The sequence below is a fragment of the Gobio gobio genome, assembly GCF_949357685.1.
Source record: "Gobio gobio genome assembly, chromosome: 22".
Taxonomy (NCBI): Eukaryota; Metazoa; Chordata; class Actinopteri; order Cypriniformes; family Gobionidae; genus Gobio; species Gobio gobio.
In genome coordinates this window covers 18,669,616-18,692,257 of record NC_137118.1, presented here as the reverse complement: position 1 = coordinate 18,692,257, position 22,642 = coordinate 18,669,616, and the positions used below count along the sequence as shown (strand labels likewise).

General features: G+C 38.4%; 1 protein-coding gene across 2 annotated transcripts; it reads right to left on the bottom strand.

Moving 5' to 3' along the window:
* Positions 1-511: 511 nt before the first annotated feature.
* On the bottom strand, positions 512-14,925 carry rasgef1bb (RasGEF domain family, member 1Bb). 2 transcript variants are annotated; one of them, XM_079805443.1, is made up of 15 exons: positions 14,639-14,748; positions 14,437-14,544; positions 10,807-10,987; positions 10,579-10,701; positions 7,091-7,228; positions 6,508-6,732; positions 6,324-6,398; positions 5,472-5,564; positions 5,071-5,173; positions 4,877-4,956; positions 4,033-4,128; positions 3,848-3,943; positions 3,640-3,763; positions 1,071-1,143; positions 533-946 (listed from the first exon to the last, which is right to left on the bottom strand). In XM_079805443.1, the coding sequence occupies exons 3-15, from the start codon at positions 10,978-10,980 to the stop codon at positions 925-927; spliced, it is 1,422 nt and encodes a 473-aa protein (XP_079661569.1). In that variant the 5' UTR covers positions 10,981-10,987; positions 14,437-14,544; positions 14,639-14,748; the 3' UTR covers positions 533-924. The 2 variants fall into 2 exon arrangements, with proteins under 2 accessions (XP_079661568.1, XP_079661569.1); XM_079805442.1 differs by having other exon boundaries at positions 512-946; positions 14,437-14,925.
* Positions 14,926-22,642: the final 7,717 nt, after the last annotated feature.

The window sequence follows — 22,642 nt, the reverse complement described above, 5'->3', positions numbered from 1 at the left end:
TAATAAGCAGAGTGTACACACGCTGTGTACCCACCTATAGGCACATACTACTAACGTATCCTTTAAAAAAAAATATATATATACTGCAATATTGACTTAAGACCAGGTTTTTGTTGGTCAATGGCACGGTCGTTTTCACTTGCCTCAAAATAGAAACACGCCAACAATACGCCTCAACACACCTCTTTTTCAGACCAGCATGCCCATGGGGGCGAACAGATGGGTGAGTGCGCATTTGACGTGGTGCTGGACGTGAAAATGATAACTGTGTTGGGCTGAAACTAGCAAAAACTCGCATTGTGCTAGGTGTTTGATAGGGCCCTAGAAGTTCATCTAAATAAGCTACCACCACAAGTTGTTGCAGCAATAGTGTTGGACACTAGGTGGCGCACGAGTACTTGTTTACTTGCTAGAATAATGCCTACATATGCATAAACTAAACAAAATAAAGAAATACGATAAAATAAATAATAAAAAAAGCTGTATGAGTGAAAAGAGAAAAAAAAAAAATAGTGACCACCCAAGAATCATTTTAATTCAGAGATCCTTTATAGGGAAACATGTACACTGATCACATGAAACTACAATACACACAAAAATATATTTTCATATTGTAACAAATATGTTCACAACTATTAATACCACTTAGCACAAACAAACAAAAACAATGTAATAGAACAGGTCAGCCAGCGACATGCTCTTAATTCACCCAGGAGATCTATAGCATGTTTAGAACACATTTCATTAAGGTACTTGAGGTAAATGAGATGAATACGTTTCCTTTAGCATTGTGTTACTGTTACAATGAGAATCCAGCCTCAATTTCAGCGATGAAACCACAGAAAAGTGTAATGATTATAAAAGTCCTTCAAAGTCTTCAGTGCCATCAGTCCTTGTTTTAGGACACAATCCCAAATTCGCCGTTCACATTCTACTAAGGGACGACCTAGAGCAATGGGAAACAAAAGCCAAATTAATTTGTGCCTTCACATACACTAGTGGCAGGTCATTGTTGGTTAAATATGACAACTGAAAGTCTGGAACAAGCTTTTATAGACAAGAGTTCAGACCTGAGCGAACGGCGAGTGTCCCTCTCCAGGTTGTTTTCAGGACCTTCACTCTCATAGGAAGCCAGTTGGAGCTCTGTAACACAACACAAATACATTAATTCCGCAAGCTCAAATACTGCACCCAAAAACATATTTATTACAGAAGTATGTGATATTGTAATATTTGCATACTGACTAGCAATTTTAACACTTTTCTTGTATTTATTTGCATATTGGTGTGTGTTTGGCCTTTTCTTTTTGCAAATCACCTACAGACATTTCACCATCAAGTACAACCCTTAAAAGTGCAGTAAGCGATTTCTGAGAACCACTGTTGATATTTAAAAATCAGCCCAAAACAAACACACCCCTCCCTTTATTGCTCCACCCCTAAAATGCACTAAGTGGATGTCTCTAAATCATAGCTGAAGTGAAGCAAAATAATGCTTCACAAAAAATAAAGCAGAGAAAATGATACACAACAAAAGAGTTTGTTAGTCATCAGTAGCACACCAGCTCCAGACAAACAATGACACTCCAGGGATTGACGCTTTTCTTCCCCACCTGTGCTCCTAAGATGAAAATTTAGGGGCTCAACTAACGATTTCTCCATTTATTTATTTATTAAATTATATAATATATATATATATATATATATATAAAAACGCACTGTAACAGATTCTGCCATACTAGTAGTATTTTTGTATCACTGAGATACTATGAAACTAAATAACATTTTAGTTTAATTTCAACTAAATGAAAAAAAATTAAAGCTTTTCTATTTTATTTTATCAGTTAACATTTATTTACTTGAATTAAAGAGATTTATGGTTTTAGTTTTTGTTAACTATAATAACACTGTTACTAGTAAAATCTCTATATTTAATAATGTGTGTCAAATAATGTCTTTCCTTCCTGTGATGGGGCATCCCAGATAGAAGCCAAAATAGTTTACTTTAAATTAAATAGAACATACATGACAGAGTTTGTGTAACCAAATAATAGCCGGGGTGGAAATTGGACACACTGCGTGACTTATTTAACAAACAAGCCTGACATACACAAGGACTCTTTTTTTAAAAATGTCTATGCTTTATTATTGCAGGACGCTCATTCAAATTCATATGAGAGAGATAAAATATGTTGTATACAGTTGTAAGAATGCATATTACAATATGAACACCATAAAGTAAACATTGTTTATGAAATAATGCTGATCAATTATGACAATCGCTTGGCACAAATGTGCGCTATTCATAGATTGCAAACTGCTCTGAAGCCCGAGCCTGTAGAACCCACAACAGCGCCACATTCAGGCATTGAAACGTAAAGCACTCACATTTATTTATTGAAATCAAAGCCTTTTGAAGTTTAATAAATCACATTTGGCAGTACTGGTATTTATGTTTTTCCATCCCCAAAATATCGGATGCCTTAAATGGTATGAAAAGCTTCTTAATAATAATAATAATAATAATAATAATAATAATTTGTTACATTTATATAGCGCTTTTCTAGGCACTCAAAGCGCTTTACATAGAAGGGGGGAATCTCCTCAACCACCACCAATGTGCAGCATCCACCTGGATGATGCGACGGCAGCCATATTGCGCCAGTACGCCCACCACACACCAGCTGATTGGTGGAGAGGAGACTGAGGGATGATACCAATCGTATATATATATGGGGATGATTAGGAGGCCATGATGGACAGGGGCCAATGGGCAAATTTGGCCAGGATGCCGGGGTTACACCCCTACTCTTTATCGAAGGACATCCTGGGATTTTTAATGACCACAGAGAGTCAGGACCTCGGTTGAACGTCTCATCCGAAGGACGGTGCTTGTTACAGTATAGTGTCCCGATCACTATACTGGGGTGTTAGGACCCACACAGACCACAGGGTGAGCACCCCCTGCTGGCCTCACTAACACCTCTCCCAGCAGCAACCTAGTTTTCCCAGTTGGTCTCCCATCCAGGTACTAACCAGGCTCAGCCCTGCTTAGCTTCAGTGGGAAACCAGTCTTGGGCTACAGGGTGATATGGCTGCTGGTGCTTAATGATAATTTTAAGGTATTGAAGACTTCTAGAAAACTGATCCGCAGGGATTTTTTATTTGCACACGTGCTCCAAAATACATTGTACATTTCGCACACATCTATGTCACACTGTCGGGCCCTGCACTCATGCTGTTGTTGTAATGTTAGCTATAGTAACATATCTTGGCTCTGTGAAACCTAGCAAAACTAATGTTTCTCGCGTATGGAGCAGAAACAACGCAACCTCTCCGTCCGTATTCAGGCCTTCTCGCTTAGGGCTCTCCAGTGCTGGAAAGCTTTTCTAATATTAACGCAGGTCCTAAAGCTCTTGCCTGATCATTACCCTTCTTTTTCCAGTGATATTCCTCACCAGTGAGGAAGTTTCTTCAAGTCTCCCTCTTGCTCACTCCCTGTCCTCATGAGTGGACACGCCCCCTACTGCTGATTGGCTACAAGTGTTGTCCTGCTCAGTCCAATTCACTTTCAACAGCTCTTCTCAGAAATCATTTACTGTACCTTTAAGTCCAAGGTAAGAAAGAGTGACTGCTCACCATCTTCATTGAACACTGGTGCACTCATGAGATACTGCAGGGTTTTCCTGTCCCTCTCAAAAGGACAGATCACCTGCCTCCAGGACAGAAACTCGCTCACTTGCTTGGCCAACTCCCAAAATTTCTGTAAAATGAGTAAAGGAAAGTTATTATTATTAAAGCAACAGGGAAACAACTGATATAGTATTAGCATAACATGCCAACTTGCCTCAAAATTGATGTGGCCATTAGGTAATCTATTGACACAGCCTTCATTAAGGAAGTGGATGTCCTTTATGAACAAGCTGAAGAATGGAATTACGATCTAAAATACAAGAAGGGCGAGTTCACATTACATTCTCATTTATTTCAAATGTAATTTGTGAAAACGGGAAATTTTAAACACAAAATTACCATTTCTTGGCTTGTGTGTGCTGTACTACACCTCTGAGTTGCTCCACGCAGGGCAGTGCGGTAGCTGTAGAAGTTGCTAGATGGGTCCATTTGATGCTAAGACAACAAAACAAACAGAAAAATGAACTGTGTACACACAAAACAAATCGGTATAGTTTAAGGTCTTGAGACCACTTATGAAAAGGCTTCAATTTTTCACACAGTCATTGTGACAAACTTGCTTATTCGATAAGTGATCATGAAAGAGTGCGGTTTCTTAAAGGAGACCTATTATGCACTTTTCCAATGTCTTGATTTTGTTTTTGGGGTCTACTACAATAGAATTTCATGCTTGAATATTAAAAAAAAAACCCACATGATTTTTCACATATTTGACATGTCTGTTTAGTTCCCATCTCTATGAAGCCCCTCCTTCTGAAAAGCACACTCTACTCTGATTGGTTGGCTGGGCCAGAGTGTTCATCGTGATGTGATTGGACAACCATTTCCAGTGTGTTTGGGAAATGTCACGCCCCTTACCATAACTGGCAAGTTTCAACACACTACCAACTCAACCAGGCCTTACCCCTTTATTCTTCTTAATATTGTGACATGTTCGTTCCCTATAAAAAAAAACTTAAGACTACAATGGAGGCGTTTGACGGAGTTCAGAAACAGTGTGCACTGATATAGAGAACAACTCTTTTTTTTTTTTTTTTACTTTGCAGACCTTTTCATGCTCAAACAGCAAGATTACACACTAAAGAAAGTTGAACATGTCAAAAAGCATAATAGGTCCTCTTTAAATACATATTTTCTGTCCCTATAGTGTATATTTCTCTCTTCCTCATAGCAGTTTCCTTACCACCAGGATGTCAAACTTGTCTGTGTTGACTTTATTCCAGGTTTTCTTCAGTCTGGATACAGGGTTCATGTTCATCCCAGCTACACAGTAAAACATTGATAATAATGTAAAGTCACTTCAATGCAAATCAAGACTGTGCTTATAAAATGGCTAATTGAAAATGAATAAATATATAACTCAATACATGTACTCACTAATAATGGCCATTAAGGAGTTGAAGTTGCCGATGTTGAAGCATTCCTGTGCCACATCTATGAAGAACTCCAGCACTCTTGCTCTGTGCTTCTTCTTCACCGGCTGAAGACGAACCAGCAGAGAGCAGCATAATGTCAAAGATATCCAACCATACAATCAACTACATACAGCAGTGTGTTCTCAACTGGCTTTGCTTGAGGATGCAGATTTTGCATTGGAAATCAAGGGGCAATCCAACACAATTGGATCATTCAAAAGTAATAAAATGAACTGCACAGGTCCAAGATATACAGAATAATTAATGTGGCAGTAGCTGCACAACCTTTGACGTCAACAGCGAAAGATTTTTGCCTGCTAGCTTTGGTTGGCTTTTTCCCCCAAAATAGATTAGTGTACTCACCATGCAAATTTCTGTGGCTATCAGGTAGGTCAGTCTGTTGAACCATTCAACATAAGCCTCCAGGTTGCTTGATTTTCTTTTGCTGAAGAAACTCTGAAGAATAAAAGTTAAATTGTCATTGAAAGTAATTAAGCGCCTTCCCTATCTGTGGCCATTCTGTTTCCAACTATTTACAGTGTTTTGCATAATTTTTAAAGGGCTAGTTAACCCAAAAATGAAATTTCTGTAATCAATTACTCAATACTCACCCTCATGTCGTTCCAAACCCGCAAGACCTTCGTTCTTCTTTGGAACACAAATTAAGATATTTTTTTATGAAATCGGAGCAATTTCTATCCCTCCATTGACAGCTACGCAACTACCACTTTGACTCGTCTAACAGTTCATAAAGTGATTTTAAAACTGATCCATATGAATCGAGAGGTTTAGTCCAAATTTACTTAAAGAGACTCGATCGCTTTATATGATGAACAGATTGAATTTAGACTTTTATTCACATATAAACTATGATCACAGAACAAACAGAAGCTCAACTGTACTTCCTTTGACATTGAAAACAAACCTCATTGGTTCTTATGGAAGCTCAAATGTGCTGAGCAACACAAGAATGAACCTCATATGGATTAGTTTTAGGATCTCTTTAGGAACTTTTTGAAGCGCCAAAGTGGTAGTTGCGTAGCGGTCAATGGAGGGACAGAAAGCTCTCAGATTTCATTTAAAAGATTCTTCATTTGTATTCCGAAGATAAGCGGAAGTCTTACAGGTCTGGAAGGACATGAGGGTCAGTAAATGATGACAATTTTCATTTTTGGTTGAACGAACCCTTTAACTACAGATGTGTGACCGGCTTACCTTATGGTTGTCTGAGGGTCTTTTCTGAGCAAACGCTCGAACAAATTCTTCAGGGCCAATAAAGCTGAGTCTCTCCTACATGTGGAAAACATGAGAGCAGCTTGAAGACTGAATCCATAAAGTACAGAGACTGATATTACATCAATACTGACAGCCTATCAGATTAAAGCTGGCCGTCACTCACCATCTCGATGTGTGTCAGCTGTTGGGCGAAAATGAAAGGGTCATCGCACAGGTTCAAAACGCACTCGTCTCTGCGTACTAACTGCTGCTTGGACTTGAGGGCGACCGGTCGGTCCATGGCGGCGGCGGTGGTGCTGGATGTCGCCAGTGACTCTTCATACTGTCCGAGGGAGGTCAGCTTACGTAAGAGGCGCTGAATGAGTCTCTGCATGGCCCTCCGTGAGAGCTAGTCAAAAACAACAGAACAGTTTCCAATGTCAGCATTATGATATCCATTCATGTCTCTACAGCCAAAAATAACATTTGGTAACTGTAAGCCGTGTTGTTGATATCACAGCTTGTGCAAAAAGGAAATACGTTAGAGGGTTTGGAGCCAAATGACGTACATGCAAATCCAATATGATGCGCAAACGCATTTGCATTTGGCTCTAAACCCATGTCATGTTGCCGTCCAATATATCGATATATTCATACAAAAGCCATTTAGAATTTAGTCATATTTCATTATTCATTTAGTCCAAATTCAATTCAGTTGAAAGACAATAACATGAAGCAATCATCAGTATGACATCATCTCAGCTGACCTCGTCTCCGAAGGCAAGACGGTGGGTTATCTCTTTGAGGCTGCGCATCATGCGCTCATCCCTGAAGTCGTACGGAAAGGTCTCGGTCCATTCTGTGAGCAGCTGCACGATTTTCGGGGCTATTTCCCGTATTCTTTTCTGTGGAGTAAAGCAGGACAATATTAGAAACAGTTTGCTGATAATAGCTACTAAATACTTATCAATAATAATCAAGCGGCATTTATTTTAGTAAAGTGCACATGCACAGGTGTGTATGTCAAAGAAGGGCTGGGTGGTATGATGGTATATAGCGTGCAACAGTTGAAATTTTTTAATCAGTAGAGGTTCTGCTTTCCTTTTATACTTTGGTGCATCTATGGAGTAATTCGATTTGTGTATGCATGTGCACACATACTTAGTTTCAGGAGAGCTTGTTTTCTTCATGCAACAAAATTTGTTTTACTTATGACTTGTGAATCATTTGAACTGTTTAATAAATAAGGTTTTTAAATACATCGCAATTCTGTAGTATATATGATAATATAATAGTACGTCAACAATTTTCTAGCTTGCCTCAGGGTGGGAAGCCCCTCACGTTACATTCTTAACTTACTTTCTGGTGCAACAAACAGTCTGATGTAGTTTGTCGGTTTCTTTTTCTAGCCTAAGATACACTAAAGAAAGTGTTTAAATGATTTAACAAAAAGGCATTTAAAAAAAAATATGAATGAATACCTATTCAATATGGAAAAAAAATTATATTGAAATAAAAACCAGAGAACTGAATGCTTTTGCTATGAACCAGTGTTATTTTAGTATTATAGAGATATGATTATAGTTTTTATTTAAATTCAATTTTATTTTTATATTTTCTTGTGTGTTTTTGTGTTAAAGCTGCTGTCTGTAACTTTTCTTTGTGTTCAAGATTTACAAAAAAAATGCACAACATGAATCCATTTTTCAAACCGTGTTTTTGTCTTACCCTGAATCATTATCGTACACTTATAATAAGTGTTTATATTGGGACTATTTCAGACCAGACTGGTAGGAACCGCAGCGGAACAGCACTCTCCCTGCGTGACTCGCCATAGACATAAACTGAGAGAAGTGGTTCTGGCTGCAATGTTCTTCTGCAAGACGCATGCAGATCTGTTTATTAACCACTAGAGCGCAAAAAGTTACGGACTGCAGCTTAAAATAAAAAATAAAAATACATCAAGCCTGCCACACGAGTCCTGAAAAGCGGCACATCTCGATCGCCCCCAGGTGACTGGAAGTAGTAGAGGTCATAAAGCCCGCCCTCTCCATGAAATGTAATGGAACATACACTATCTATGTAAAAAATTTATTTGAAGTGTAATTTGTTCAGTTTGTCTAAGTCATTTTAGTTTTTATCACGTTGGTGTTAGTTCAAGTGTTCGTTCTTTAAATAAGTTTGGTTTTAGTAAGTTAATAGAAAAGTTATTACTATATAAAGGGGGGGGGGTGACGTCATGATTGACAGCTTCTCTGAGTAGTAGTCTCTGAGGCACTAACAGACATTTTTCGGGAACTTCGGGAGGAGATTGGAACAAAAAGTTGTTGATTATGCGATGCGGGAGTGTGAGCGGGACCTTGATATAGTGGCTCAACTTCGCAGACTCTGGCTCCAAGTTGCTACTGCGCAGACTCGAGACCCAAGATGTCAGCGCCATATTTGAACACTGGCGGCTTCAGTTACGTCAACGGAAGAGGTTCGGACCAAATTTTTTTGCTGCACTATTTAATTCATTTGAATTATTTATTTTTTTAAATCAGTTTGAATGAAGGATTCATGACTCTCAAAGACTTCAGTTGTTTCATTACTGGATGAATGACTCAATGACGAATACATTTTTAACAGCCACTTGTCGCCATCTACTGGTGTAATGAAGCATTGTTACTTTCAAAAGGTGATTTGCTCCATTTTGATCGCTACCGTAAACATCAGTGTTAATATGCAAACTATAAACATTTATCCCAGTACTTCTGTGTAGGGATGGGCATTTCAAACAAAAATAATATTCGAAGATCGCTGGGAATTATTCAATTTTTATTCGAAAATCGCAACTCCTCCCCCGCATGCACGCATGTAAAGGCTACACACATATAAACAGAGAGAGAGAGACCATTCACACTCTCAATCTGTATGATAACAAACTGTTTAATTCATTAGCGAATAGGCTATATCAACTCAGTCATGTTTCAGCATGTTACAATAATTATATGGCTTGTTATTTGACATCACCCCAAGTTACCGCAACTGATAAATGCCACAAGTCTACAGTGTGCGCATGAGACGATGTGTTCTTCTTCTGTTGTCTCAGGGTGTTTTTACTCTGGCAGTTTAGTTCGAAATGGAGCACGGTTCGAATGAAAAATTGCTAAAGTGAAAGCTTACATAAAGAGCTTGGTGTGCACTGAGGTACCGACCCCGAGAACACACAACCGGAGTTACATGAACGTGTCACACCACAACATCAGCACCAAAAACATGGGGATTTTTTTCTGGACGATAATCTCACAAACTATTCGATATTCTATAATTAAATCAACTAATCGAATTCGAAAATCGCAACCCATCCCTACTTCTGTGATAACCTAAATTATTGTAACACATAAATAAATACGGTGTGGTTGAAAAGACTGTTTGTGACGCTGTTTCACATGACAACTGCTCTGCCTGGATCAGCGGCAGCGCTAACACAGATCTGAATGTTCACTGTGATTGGACTTGTCAAAGGGTTAATAGACAGTGAACCACTGTCATATAGGGATAAGACGTGTGTGTGTTTGAATCGAGATTGCGGCCTTTTCATGATTAACCCTGCAGCTCTACTATACAGACTTTATTTTCTTTGTTTTAGTACATCAACTAAATGAAAATGAGAAATGTTGCCTTTGCAACTAGCCGAGAAAGTTACTTTTTAAAGAAAAAAAATAATTATTTCAAGCAACACTTTTTTTTATTTTTATAGTTTTAGTTTCAGTTAACTATAATAACAACCCTACTATGAATGCTAATATTCACACACCTAATGGGACTGGTTTAGTTTCGAAGCATCATGTCACTCCTTGTGCTTGCGATTTGGCATATTATAGAACTGATTCAGGAGTTGTCATGCTGTCACATGCATGTGTGTATCAGCTATATTAAAAATGGTTCACACGTGGCTGCTTTATTATGCATGACTCTTTTGAATCTTTTGTTTAAGTGTTACATAACGTGCTGCTGTTTTTGCGCTGATGCCAGACTTATTCGTTCACTTGTTATGAATAGTCTTATCTTTTGGTTCGCGTCCATCAAGTACCTTTCACTTGTGAAGTTTGTTTAATTCACTGGATTATCCAAAACCAGACATTACCACATGGTTATGCAATACATCTGAGTTGCATTTCCAGCAAAGATAACAATATGGTGATGTAAAAATACTCATGTGGTGATATAACATCTTGGTCATACTGCCCACTCCTATGATTACAGCACGTACCTTATCCGTCTGTGGGTCGCCAACCCTGTGATGGTCCACACAAAGGTAACAAACACGAGACATGAGCTCAAACGGATGCAGGAAGAGACGGGAGCTTAGTAGGAAGGTAAAAATGTACGATCTCTGAAACACATGAAAAACTCAAGCGTCAATCAAACTTGACATTTACCGTGCAAGGAGAGATTATAATAATTATCATAGGGAAGTAAAAAGGCTGTATATGCTTACGTCAGGGTAATAGTCCACAGTAGGGACTAAGAGCTGTATCAGGGCTTCCAGAGAGCCAGACACAAGCTTATTATCACGATAGTGCAAACCTCCATAGTTCTCCTCCACAGGCTGCCGGTGACTGTAAGTAGTACTAGGATTGAATTTGCTTGAATATGGAGTTGTTTGTGGCATGTTGGACCTGTGGAAGAAAACATTAGTCAGTCAGTAAGAAAGTTGGAATGCAGCATCTCTCTGAAAGGTGTGAAATTAACACCCACCACCAGATGAATGCTGGTACATGCAAGCAGTTTATCTACTAATTTCCACCAACACAGTGACAGCAAACATTTTTTTGTGTGCCACAATTTCTTTATTAAACATTTCACTGTCAGCTTAAAACAAATAATAAAACATCCAGCTAGAATTTTACTTTGGTGACTTATTTTACTAGGAATTATCACAGAAAACCATGTTTAAAGTTCAGTTGCTGGTTGTTAAGACAAACATAAGCTTGTGTCCACCATGGAATAAAAAAAATAATTCTAATATTTTTCTCTTCTCAGAATTGCGAGGATATATCCAACAGTTCTGAGAAAAAGTTTATCACAAGCCTGACAAACTCGCAATTCTGACTTTTCCCAATATTCTCCTTGTTATTTGAAGAGTAGAACAGAACTCAATCGAAATATGTATACAACATTGCAAAAATATATATCTCTTCCCACCTTACATTACATTGTTATCACCCCCTTCCCTCCCAAATACAGAAAAAAAGGGTATCACAGGTGCTGTGATGTATAGGTTATAACACTTTTATTTCTAATGATAAAATCTTGGATGGAAACCGTAAAATGAAACTTTTTAAATAATCAACTCGCAATGAAGGATCAAGCTCAGCTCAGACTTTTTCCTCACTATTCTGAGTTTAGATACAAACTTGGAATTGCGAGAAATAGTCAATTGTGAGATAAAAAGTTAATTACCTTTTTATTTTATTTTTTTTATCTGTGGCAGAAACAAGCTTCCAAAGAAACATGCGCTTGGTCAACATAAGTCAAGGCAATGACACACTACAAGATAATCGGGTCAATTTTAGGCTCAATGGACCCTTTAAGGCTGTGTTGACACGTTTTAACAGCATCGTAAATCCTGCAACATACACACACATGTCTTTTTTAATAAAAGTACTAGTGAATAGATTAATCACATCCAAAATAAAAGCTTGTGTGTTTATTTATATATATATATATATATATATATATATATATATATATATATATATATATATATATATATAAATAAAAAACACACACACGCATGTATACATTTAAGAAAATGTGTTATATTCATATATAAAATATATGCATGTGTGTGTACTCAAATATACATAACTGTACACGCATAAACATACTTTTATTTTGGATGCGATTAATTGATTTTACAGCACTAGTATGTACATTTATAATACTATACTTTGTATTTTATTACCTTTGCATCAAATTACAAAAACACCTGACTGCTGTTATCAATCTCTCTTTATTTTCTTCCTCTTTTTGAAAGTTGTGAAAACACTATTGTGGAGTTTTTTGTTTGCTATTTGAGCAAAAGGGAACACAAAAAATATATATATTTAATGTATTCTCTCATTCACCACTATAGAAGTTTACCCATCGATGACGACTTCCGCTTCTGAGAAAACCAGAAATGTGAAAAAGGTCAATTCTCCCCTTCCGACAAACCTAGGTAAAAGTCCTGATCATATTGATGATTCTACAGATTATCTTATCAGATTTTCCTGTGGTGTGTGAGGTGTGTTAAGAGTGATCGACTCATCAGGGCTGCACCGATCTAAAATTGTAAATCCAACATCTGGAATATTAATTATTAAATTAAAAAACCTGTTGTGTGTGGGAACCCCATGGACAAACACACTCTGTAGAGCATCACGTGGAATGAAATGATAACCAATCAGAAAGTGAGCTGACGGAAGACGGAAGCATAATCTCCATGACTTCATCCAATCTTCAAAATCTTTTAGTGTGGTCCAGCCTTAGGGAAGTGACAACAAAACACCAATAGGGAAAGTGACACTCCTGTCAACTGGCCCTAAGGTTGGACCCCAGGGCCCTCATGTCAAAAACGTTCCTAAAAGTGCCCAAGATATTGACAAAATGCCCCTATATGGCATTACATATGTTTCACAAGACTATTGTAGGCCTACAAAAGCTGTAATCCAACATACAGACAAACAAGCAAAAGTTAATTTGTGATATTTCAAGTAATTTTCTATATTTGAATTGGGAGAAAAAAACTAACTAGCAAAAAAAGGCATTTACCAGCCACAGTAGATGGTGCACTAAAAAGTTCATTTCCCATCCTGCTCTGCATTCTCTAAAGCTCCTGCCTACTATAGGTGTATTCTTAACTCTAAACACTGTTATTGGATTAAGGAAGAGTCCTGCGGTCAAGCAGGTTTAATGGCAGGAGTCTTTTCTTGAACCACTGATCTCCTTTACCGAGTTCAACATTTACAATGCATCCTATATGACAGGGCGACTGTTATTTTCTACTAGATTAGAAAAAACACAGTACAGAAGGGAGAATTGCTTGTTTATTTATAAGATAAAGCAAGTCAAATGAAACCTGAAATGCTTGAGATTAAAAGAAACCGTTCTAAATTCTAAACGTACCAAAAATATCTAATTTGACCGATACTTCGATGACAACAGTGACTCAATGACCAATCACGCTGCGTGCGAATCTTCCCTGTTGAACGAGTCTCGTGCTTTTCCTGGTTGCTTATTCATCGATCATTAGAGGAATAGATCACTCAAATGACAATTCTGTCATCATTTACTCATCCTCATTCTGTTTCAAACATGTATGACTGTAAACAAGATATTATACAGAACAGTCACCATCCACTTTCATTGTATGGAAAAAGATAAAATGAAAGTGAATGCTGACTGAGACATTCTTTTAACACAAAGGAAATAATATATGTTTGGAACAACATGAGGACTATGAAGTACTGACTATAATTATATTTTTGAACGAAATACTCCTATAAATGTGACACTTCCCAAGAGAAATATAGTAAATAACGTTGTTATTGCAACTTCTCTGAAACGGGTCACATCCAGGGATAGAAATGCAGAAACGTGACATCAGAAATAGACAAAATACACGTAGTTCATCATAAAAATTTGGAAGGAGATGGTAAACAGACGGTGCAGTAGTCAGTGTAATTACACGAATCTACCCTTCACTAACTACCACTGACTGACTCATCAGACTAGACTGAAAATCACAGATGGACCTGTGTGTGCAATCACATTTACACAAGTATGAGCAACACAAGCGAACGAAAACAAGTTCAAACAGACCGATTCGAAGAGAAAACACTTTTGACACCTGAAAAGTGATATTAATGAATAGTTGAATTAAATATGAACACTGTACACATGCAGTAAACTCAATGTGTTTTTAAGCAACCCGAAAAACTCGGTTTTAGAAGGAAGGTTTAAGAAAGTATTGTTTGATTGCACATATTCAGTAAGTAAACAAAACAAGAGTTATTAAGCAAAAGGGCAGCATGACAGTCATTTTTTTTAAAGTTTTTGAATAACCGTGATTTAAAGAACTTACCACAAAATTAAAACGCCAGGTTTAAAAGAATGTTGACGATAGAGTTATCCAAGGAAGTCCAACAAAAAGCCTCCAAAACGCGTGCACACCCCAGATCAAGTTGCTTTCCTACAATGAAAGGTCGCAGATTAAGGGCTTCTTATCTTTCTTTTGCGTGCGTTACAAATAATCACTTCATTGTTTTCGTAACACAAACGGTTACTTCGTGATGATCGATGGTCTCCATTGTTTTACTAATAATCCAGATCGCGAACATGAGAGAGAAACTAATATCGAATTCCTGTAACACCGAGAGCATTAAGAAGGAAAACCGGAAAATGCGGTCTCGCCCACAAGGAAAGACTAGCCAATCAGAAGCAGGAAGCAACAAATTGAAATTTTCGACTGATCTCATTGGCCAATACGATGTCCATCAACTTCCTAGACGCGCACAAACCACTGACAAATAAAAACAGTTGGTTGTTTTGAAGGTTTAAGTTTGCAAAGACTGCCTGTACACACCCTTCACTTGTTTTTATTTTCAAAAATGCATATTCGTTCATTGTAGCTCGGTGAATCGCTATAAATTATATACAGGGTAATATTATATAATTTAGAGCATAAACTGCCTTATGTGTGAGGTAATTTCTGCGCCAATAGTGTCATCAAATGAGGATGCACAAATACGCAGTACGCCTATTCATGACACAATATGTAAACAATAACTGGAAGGCATACTTACTGCATTTACTGAGATTTACACTTTATAAGTGAGCAAAACTTTGCATTCTCCTGAAGAGAGCCGAAGAGCCAGAAGTTCAAAAACAGAAAAAGGTAAGTGTTACCAAGTACTTTTTGGTTAAATTGCGTTTGTTTAACTCTTGAGTAAATTGTTTGGCAACATGGTGGATGTACTATGCCTGAAAATGTATTTATAATACAGTATGTTAAATCATATTGTATTAAGTATTATGAGAATAGAGTGCTGCAGGGAAGAAGTAGCCTATTTTAGTAGGCCAACCTAGAAGTTAGCATCACCCCAGTCTCAGCCTCAGACGTGACGCCCACGGACCTTTTGCTGAACGTCTGATGCATATGGGACAGGGACACGTATCTGGAAACACTTCAGGAGTTTCGAAGTCGTCATCTGATTGGTTGAATTCTACAGGATGTCCACAAGACATGTGTGTTGCGGTGTGTTTACAACTGTGACAATGAGCGCTTACCAGGATCAACTAAACGCTGGATTTTGTTAAGTTGTGGCTCAATTGTTGCAGTAAACTTGCACATCATTTTTGAATGAATAATTTATAGATGCATGCCGGTCTGTTATTGCAGGGACATCGAATTTACATTTTCACGCCCCTAAACATGACGCGAAACAAATCGAACTGTGATTGGTTGCGTTACATGTCAGTCAAATGAACGCCCTCTTGGGCAACGAAAGCTGTGAAAGAGTCCAGACCTTCTGCCGTCAGTCTGAAGGTCCGGCTACACGAGACTAGCATCACTTTCACCCTGGTTCCCTTGACAAACCCATAGCATTTTCCATAGGCTTTAAATATATATAAAAAAGATGTGACCGACAAAAGTTTATACTTACACATTTTGTTCATTATGATCATCTTCACAAATGAACATTTGAAGCCTAAATACAATAGGCAGAAATAAAACGCTAAACTTAGGCTATAAACGAATTACACCACGGTCACATGACTTAAACGTCACCATCACTAAGCTATAACTATTTCTGTCTTTATTTAAAACACATTTTCCCTGAAAAAGTATGAGTTAAGGCCTTTGCACACTGAAGGCCTTTGCACACTGAGTCCGAAATTTTCGCATGCGTTTTTTTCGTATTCGTGATCCGAAAAATTTGTCACGCACAGAGACCTTGCACACTAAGTCCGATGCGTATTAATGAATGCGTTACGAAAAAACCAGCAAAACAACACAAAATGCCGTCTTCCACCTCCTTATCAAGGAGCTGCGGATTATCCAGACCAATTCAAAGTTAAATGTCAGTGGCTCCGTTTTATGCTTTGCTAGCGATACTGGAGGCACATATTAAAAAGAAGATCACCAATTTCCAATCCTGAACAGAGACTGGCAGTATGTCCACGCGCGCGCACACACACACACACACACACGGTTTACAGGGAGTTGGTGTGCTATAATTATAGCTGTGATATTGTAGTATTTTTGATACAATAATATTTGTATATATAATTGTTGGTATCTGAGCACTGGCGATTCATTACCAGCAGTTTTAGGTTGGACATCAGCACTGTAGATGGGAAAAACGGATGCGAAAAACGTAGAAAATCGAACCTGTTCCGATTTTTTTTTTTTGACGGACGAAAGTTTCGGAGGCAGTGTGCAAGCGTAATTGACATAACGTGAGGTCGAATTTATTTTTTGACGTGCGAAAATTTCGCATGCAAATTTCGGACTCAGTGTGCAAAGGCCTTTAGAATAGCACAAGTATGAACACAATGAGGCTGTGAAAGCAGACTAATTCGGGTTGTTTTCGTGATGTTTAAAGGAACACGCCGACGTTTTGGGACTTTAGCTTATTCACCGTATCCCCCAGAGTTAGATAAGTCCATACATACCATTCTCATCTCTGTGCGTGCCAAAACTCTGTCTGGCGCACCCACCGCTAGCCTAGCTTAGCACAAAGACTGGAGGTAAATGGCTCCAGCTAGCCTACTGCTCAATAAGTGACAAAATAACGCCAACATTTTCCTATTTACATGTTGTGATGTGTGTAGTTGCATCGTGTACTAAGACCGACGGAAAATGAAAAGTTGTGATTTTCTAGACCGATACGGCTAGGATCTATTCTCTCATTCCTGCGTAATGATCAAGGAACTTTGTGCCGTACCATGAGTGCAGTGGCGCAATGATATTACTCAGCACCTGAAAATAGGCTAACTGCCGTCAACATAACCAACGTGACAACCTGCTTACACAGGGGGCGTGCTGGGACTATTTTCAGGTGCTGTGTAATATCATACTTGATTATTACTCAGGAATGAGAGTATAGTTCCTAGCCATATCGGCCTAGAAAATCACAACTTTTCATTTTCCGTCCATCTTAGTACACGATGCAACTACACACATCACAACATGTAAATAGGAAAATGTTGGCGTTATTTTGTCACTTATTGAGCAGTAGGCTAGCTGGAGCCATTTACCTCCAGTCTTTGTGCTAAGCTAGGCTAGCGGTGGGTGCGCCAGACAGAGTTTTGGCACGCACGGAGATGAGAATGGTATGTATGGACTTATCTAACTCTGGGGTATACGGTGAATAAGCTAAAGTTCCAAAAAGTCGGCGTGTTCCTTTAATGTCCTCAACAACCTCTGTGGTCCAATTTAGCATCTTGTTAGCTTATTAGCAACTGCATTTTCCCACAGACCTTATTTAAGGCATTTCACCAAAAACCCATTCAAAAAATTAAATTCTGAATGCAGCTATTAGTTTCAAACAGGTTTCCTTTAAACTCTCCTGGTCTGCCATTGCTCAAAGCTAGTCCAGCCCTAAAATGTACATCATTGGTTAGGCAAATGTTGCTGTGTGCAGTATTCCCATGGTAAACACTGCCATCCCACTCTTTCCAGAACAGCATATTTTTTATTTCTGTGGGTGTGGTCGACTCTAAGTGGGAGTTTTGTGTTATATAAACCTTGTATTACATCAATGCAGAGGTAGGCAAGTCTCATTTTATAAGTAGGTGGATTTCATTTCGAGCTCATACCTCTCCAGCTCCACTCAACAAAGTGTCTGTAAGAATAATTCACCCCTGCGAGGCCCTCACTGAATGATGTGCTTCGCCCACACCGTTAAGAGGCACCTAATGGTGAGAGTTTGACTTGAGCTCAGTAATAGTGCTTCAAGCTGAAGCCTGTGTTGGATTCCACCCACGGCACTGAAGCCCGGAAACCTTCTGGCCCCTGCAGGGCTTCAGCTACAGAAGGACGGTGTTATCACATGTGGTAAACACACAACTTCAGCTTACACCCACAAAGACTCAACCAACAGAGCAGAACCCTTTGGGAGCTCCAGTCTTTTATATCTCCAAGCTAGCTATGATGTTGTTGTTCTTTATAGACTGGAGTTACATAACCAGATCTACGTCAGCACATGCTTCACAAGAAAGTTTCCTTTGCTATTTTTTCTGCAAAACATATACGACAGCAATGTTCTGACCTTTTAGCTGCATATTAAGTTTCCTGTTAAATAAGCATTTTGGCTGCTTCCTATGACTTTCACAGCAATACAGTCAAAGGATCTGTATGAGTAAAATACAATATAAGTAAAGCTTAGGAATATGGTAGTTGTCATCTGCTTGCTCTGCTATACCAACACACAATGAAAACAAGAAAAATGCTAAACATTCACTAAAGGGAAATTCCATCTGACAATGGAAATGAAACCTGCAAGCCATTGAGGATGAGTGCAATAACATCTGTTGGGTCGACAATGGATACGCTTGAATAAGGGGGGTGGGAGTGTGACTCACTGCTTTCCAGTAAGAAAGTGATTCAGCCCCCTGGTTCACTGACCTTCAAACATGGTGCCCTCTGTGTGCGACAGAATAGTTCAGTCCCTCCCTCAGCTGTCCCCATGTCCATGATGACGTCATCACCGCAAGTGTTAATGACCCTCATCTCACATGCACGATTATGAAGGTGAGCTATTCATGTCTGGTTCGGCCTCTGAAATAGTTTTCCGATGAACAAATTTCTAAAATTGTCCCCTCTCTTTTCCTGTAAATGTACATATGTGTGAATTATTGAGAAAAATAGCATGAAGTTACAGTAGACATGATTTGAGGTCTGTGGTAATTTTGATGATGACTAATCACAATGTGTTTCATGATCACTCCAAACCTTTATTCGCAACAAGTACTGCTCTGTTGGAACAAACCCCTTTTTTTATATCTGCTTTGTCTGCTAACTGATAATTGTTTATGATTTTAACATTTCTAGCTACCCCTTCAACTCTGCAACTAAATTCCTGACTTATTTACATTCCCAGAACTAAAGGTTTAGAAAGAACAAATCTTTTAATAACACCAATTCCTGTAAAACCGAAATGATAAAACAGATGGTTCTGGTTTTTGATTCTGACTGCTTGGGCTACGTTTGAAGCCAATGTAAATTATTCTGCAAACATACACCTGTGAACTCGTTACAAAATAAATATTAAAATAAATATTTTATAAAAACTAAAAGCCCTGGGAAGCCGTGGTTTACAGTGAATTTAGAACCGCTAAAGGGGTCTCTACTCTGTACCTAACAGCGCCGCTTAGGTTGTGTTCACACTTGGCATGTTTGGTTCGATTAAAGGGTTAGTTCACCCAAAAATTAAAATTAGCCCATAATTTACTCACCCTCAAGTCATCCTAGGTGTATATGACATTCTTCTTTCAGACGAATAAAATCTTTATTATATTATATATTATAATCTTTATTATATAGTTATATTACAAAAGTCCAGGCTAATTGGATTCATAGTTGCTCTGTTTTTGAAGTCCATAAAAAGTGCAAACTTTTGGCCGACCGCCTTCCCTGTTCAATTTATGGAAAAATTGTTGAAAGTTCCCCTGCCGATTGAAAGACTAACGTGACCAGGTACGCTCGACATGACGTCACGTACGCATCTTGAGTTTCACTTTCAACATTCAACACTTTTCCACGGAAGGCGGTCGGCCGAAAGTTTATTTGATAAAGTTTTAAATATTAATATTTTTCTTACACAAACACATCGATTCGCTTCAGAAGGCCTTTATTGACACCCCGGAGCCACTTGGAGCACGTTATTTGACGGACAGATGCACTTTTATGGACTTCAAAAACAGAGCAAATATGAATCAAATTCGAATGCTTGGATTAGCCTGGGCTTTTGTAATATAACTCCGATTTTATTCGTCTGAAAGAAGAATGTCATACACAACTAGGATGACTTGAGGGTGAGTAAATTATGGGCTAATTTTCATTTCTGGGTGAACTATCCCTTTAAAATTTACCTTGGAACGTGGGTCTCGGCCCACTTTCAAATGAACTCTGGTGCGGTTTGATGGAAATATGAACACAACACGGAACAAAGACATGTAAACAAACCAAAAACAGGACATGATGTTACAAGATGCGACCCTAAAAATGTCTGAAAAGTACCAAAAATACCTGTTTTTTGTCATCATAGTGGCAATATGTTGTGTGTGACGGAGGGATTCTTACGGCTGTTTTGACTTTGAAGCTCTTCACGAGTTCTCAGCTAGTCAAAATACCATCATATATGCTATACAAATGCAACAAGTGTATTTAGCCCAGCACACAGTATTGTTTTGGATGTTTGGTAAGTTCCATCACGAAATATATGTAATAAAAGCCAACCAATCATGTTGTGAACATGTTCCCTATGCCTTTAGGTTCGGTATCTTTAGATTCTGTGTTCGATTCTAAAATTCTGTGTAAACGTTAAGTGGACCAAGCGAACCAAACTACAAGTGTGTGAACACGCCCTTAGTTGTTCTAAATCGACAGCCATTGGCACAGATCCTCTGCAAAGACCACAAGAACCAGACAGACTTATGACCAGCTTTCGGCTCCATTCTAGCGTGATGAATCCGATCTTCAAGTATGGAATGGAACTGGATTATATTTGAATGCTACCAATCCAAAATCGGATTCTGACTTGTGATGTAGCCTGAAAGCACACTGTGTTTGTTCATTGGCCAGAGGAGATCTCGCCCCCCGGCTGAGCCTGGAGTCTCCCAAGGTTTTTTTTGCTATTCTGCCACCTGATGGAGTTTGGGTTCCTTGTCACTTTTGCCACTGGCTTGATTAATTGGGCTTCACGGGGCTTATAGCTTTAATAAAGTATGTATTTATAACATAAAAGTAGATGTTTTGAAGAATGCTCATGCTGCTCTTTTCCATAATGAGTATAAACTTTCCATAGTGTAAATACTCATAAGAAAATATATAGGCCTTTTTAGAAATATAACAAAAAAAAAATGTTGTATTACATTTTAAGATGTTAATAGATGAAAATGAATAGATATTGTAATGAACTTGACATGTGTTTATTATTTATATTCAGAGCTGCAGGTGCTTGGAAGAGTCCTTAGAGGGGAAGGTGAAAAAAATCCTACAAACAGGATGTGCTGCAACATGGCTGTGTCCGTTACATTTCATGGCCGTTGAGAATCTCCTTCTACATCCCCTTCATGATCCAAATTTGTTTACCACTTTCTTTGAAGAGCGAATAGTTCGAATGTAACATTCCAACAGTGCCTCATTGTGCAGCCATGAAGACAGATCTGTTCATTATGAGCACGTGTGTATGTGTGTGTGTGTGCTCAAGGGAAAGGGAGTGGATAAGGGTGCAACTCTTCAAACTCACATACATGCACACAAATTGGGAACAGTAAGTACAGCTGGCCAGGAAAAACAACAGGGTAGAGGGGGGGACTTTCAGGAAGAGAGGGAAACTGAAGGAGAACAACCTCAACCAGACAGGATCTCATTCCCACAGTTTGCTCTCTCTCTCCCTCTGTCTCATTCTCGCAGTCTCTTTCCAAAATGATCAAAGTAAGAAAACAGTACAGCGCCCCTGCATCACAGCTTGTAAAAAAGTGTCACACCACGTCACAGTGAACAGTCACAGAAGACACCATCGCTGTTTTGAGATGTTTGTACAGTAGTGTTATCTGTATAAATTATAGCTAATTTTACCTTCCAAAATTAAATTACTCCCTTGTGTATTGTGGTCGCCTCTGTATTGTTGCCCAAAAAGCATAAACAAATATTCCCCACAAACAACCTGTGTGAATCCCCATCCCCCATTAACATTACCATAATGCAGTGATTTTAAATGTATACAGATTGAATAATTAAAATACGTAATTAGTATTTCTTAATGTGCTGAAACGATTTAATTTAATATTCATATTAAAAGTTAACCGTTCATTGATTCCAGATAAAAGTGTAACTGTGCCTGTTTCATTATAAAAACATGATTCTGTTTAAGCATCCCCGAACCAGCCCAACAACATGGCAAAACCTGCTATACCAATAGCATGAGTTTGGGGCGGAACTATCTGCTTGTTGTCCTATGACAAACAGAGGCAGTGTTTGTGAGAATTTGCTATTCAGTTTGGTACAGAAATTAAACACTTCAGCTTTAACTTGTAGAGTGTTAGTAAATCCTTGTAGT

Coding starts and splice junctions, on each gene's coding strand:
- rasgef1bb (XM_079805442.1), bottom strand. CDS start 10,980: ATGCCACAAACAACTCCATATTCAAGCAAATTCAATCCTAGTACTACT. Junction 6,733..7,090: donor GTCTTGCCTTCGGAGACGAG/GTCAGCTGAGAT, acceptor GTTTTTGACTAG/CTCTCACGGAGGGCCATGCA. Junction 5,174..5,471: donor TAGCCACAGAAATTTGCATG/GTGAGTACACTA, acceptor GTTCGTCTTCAG/CCGGTGAAGAAGAAGCACAG.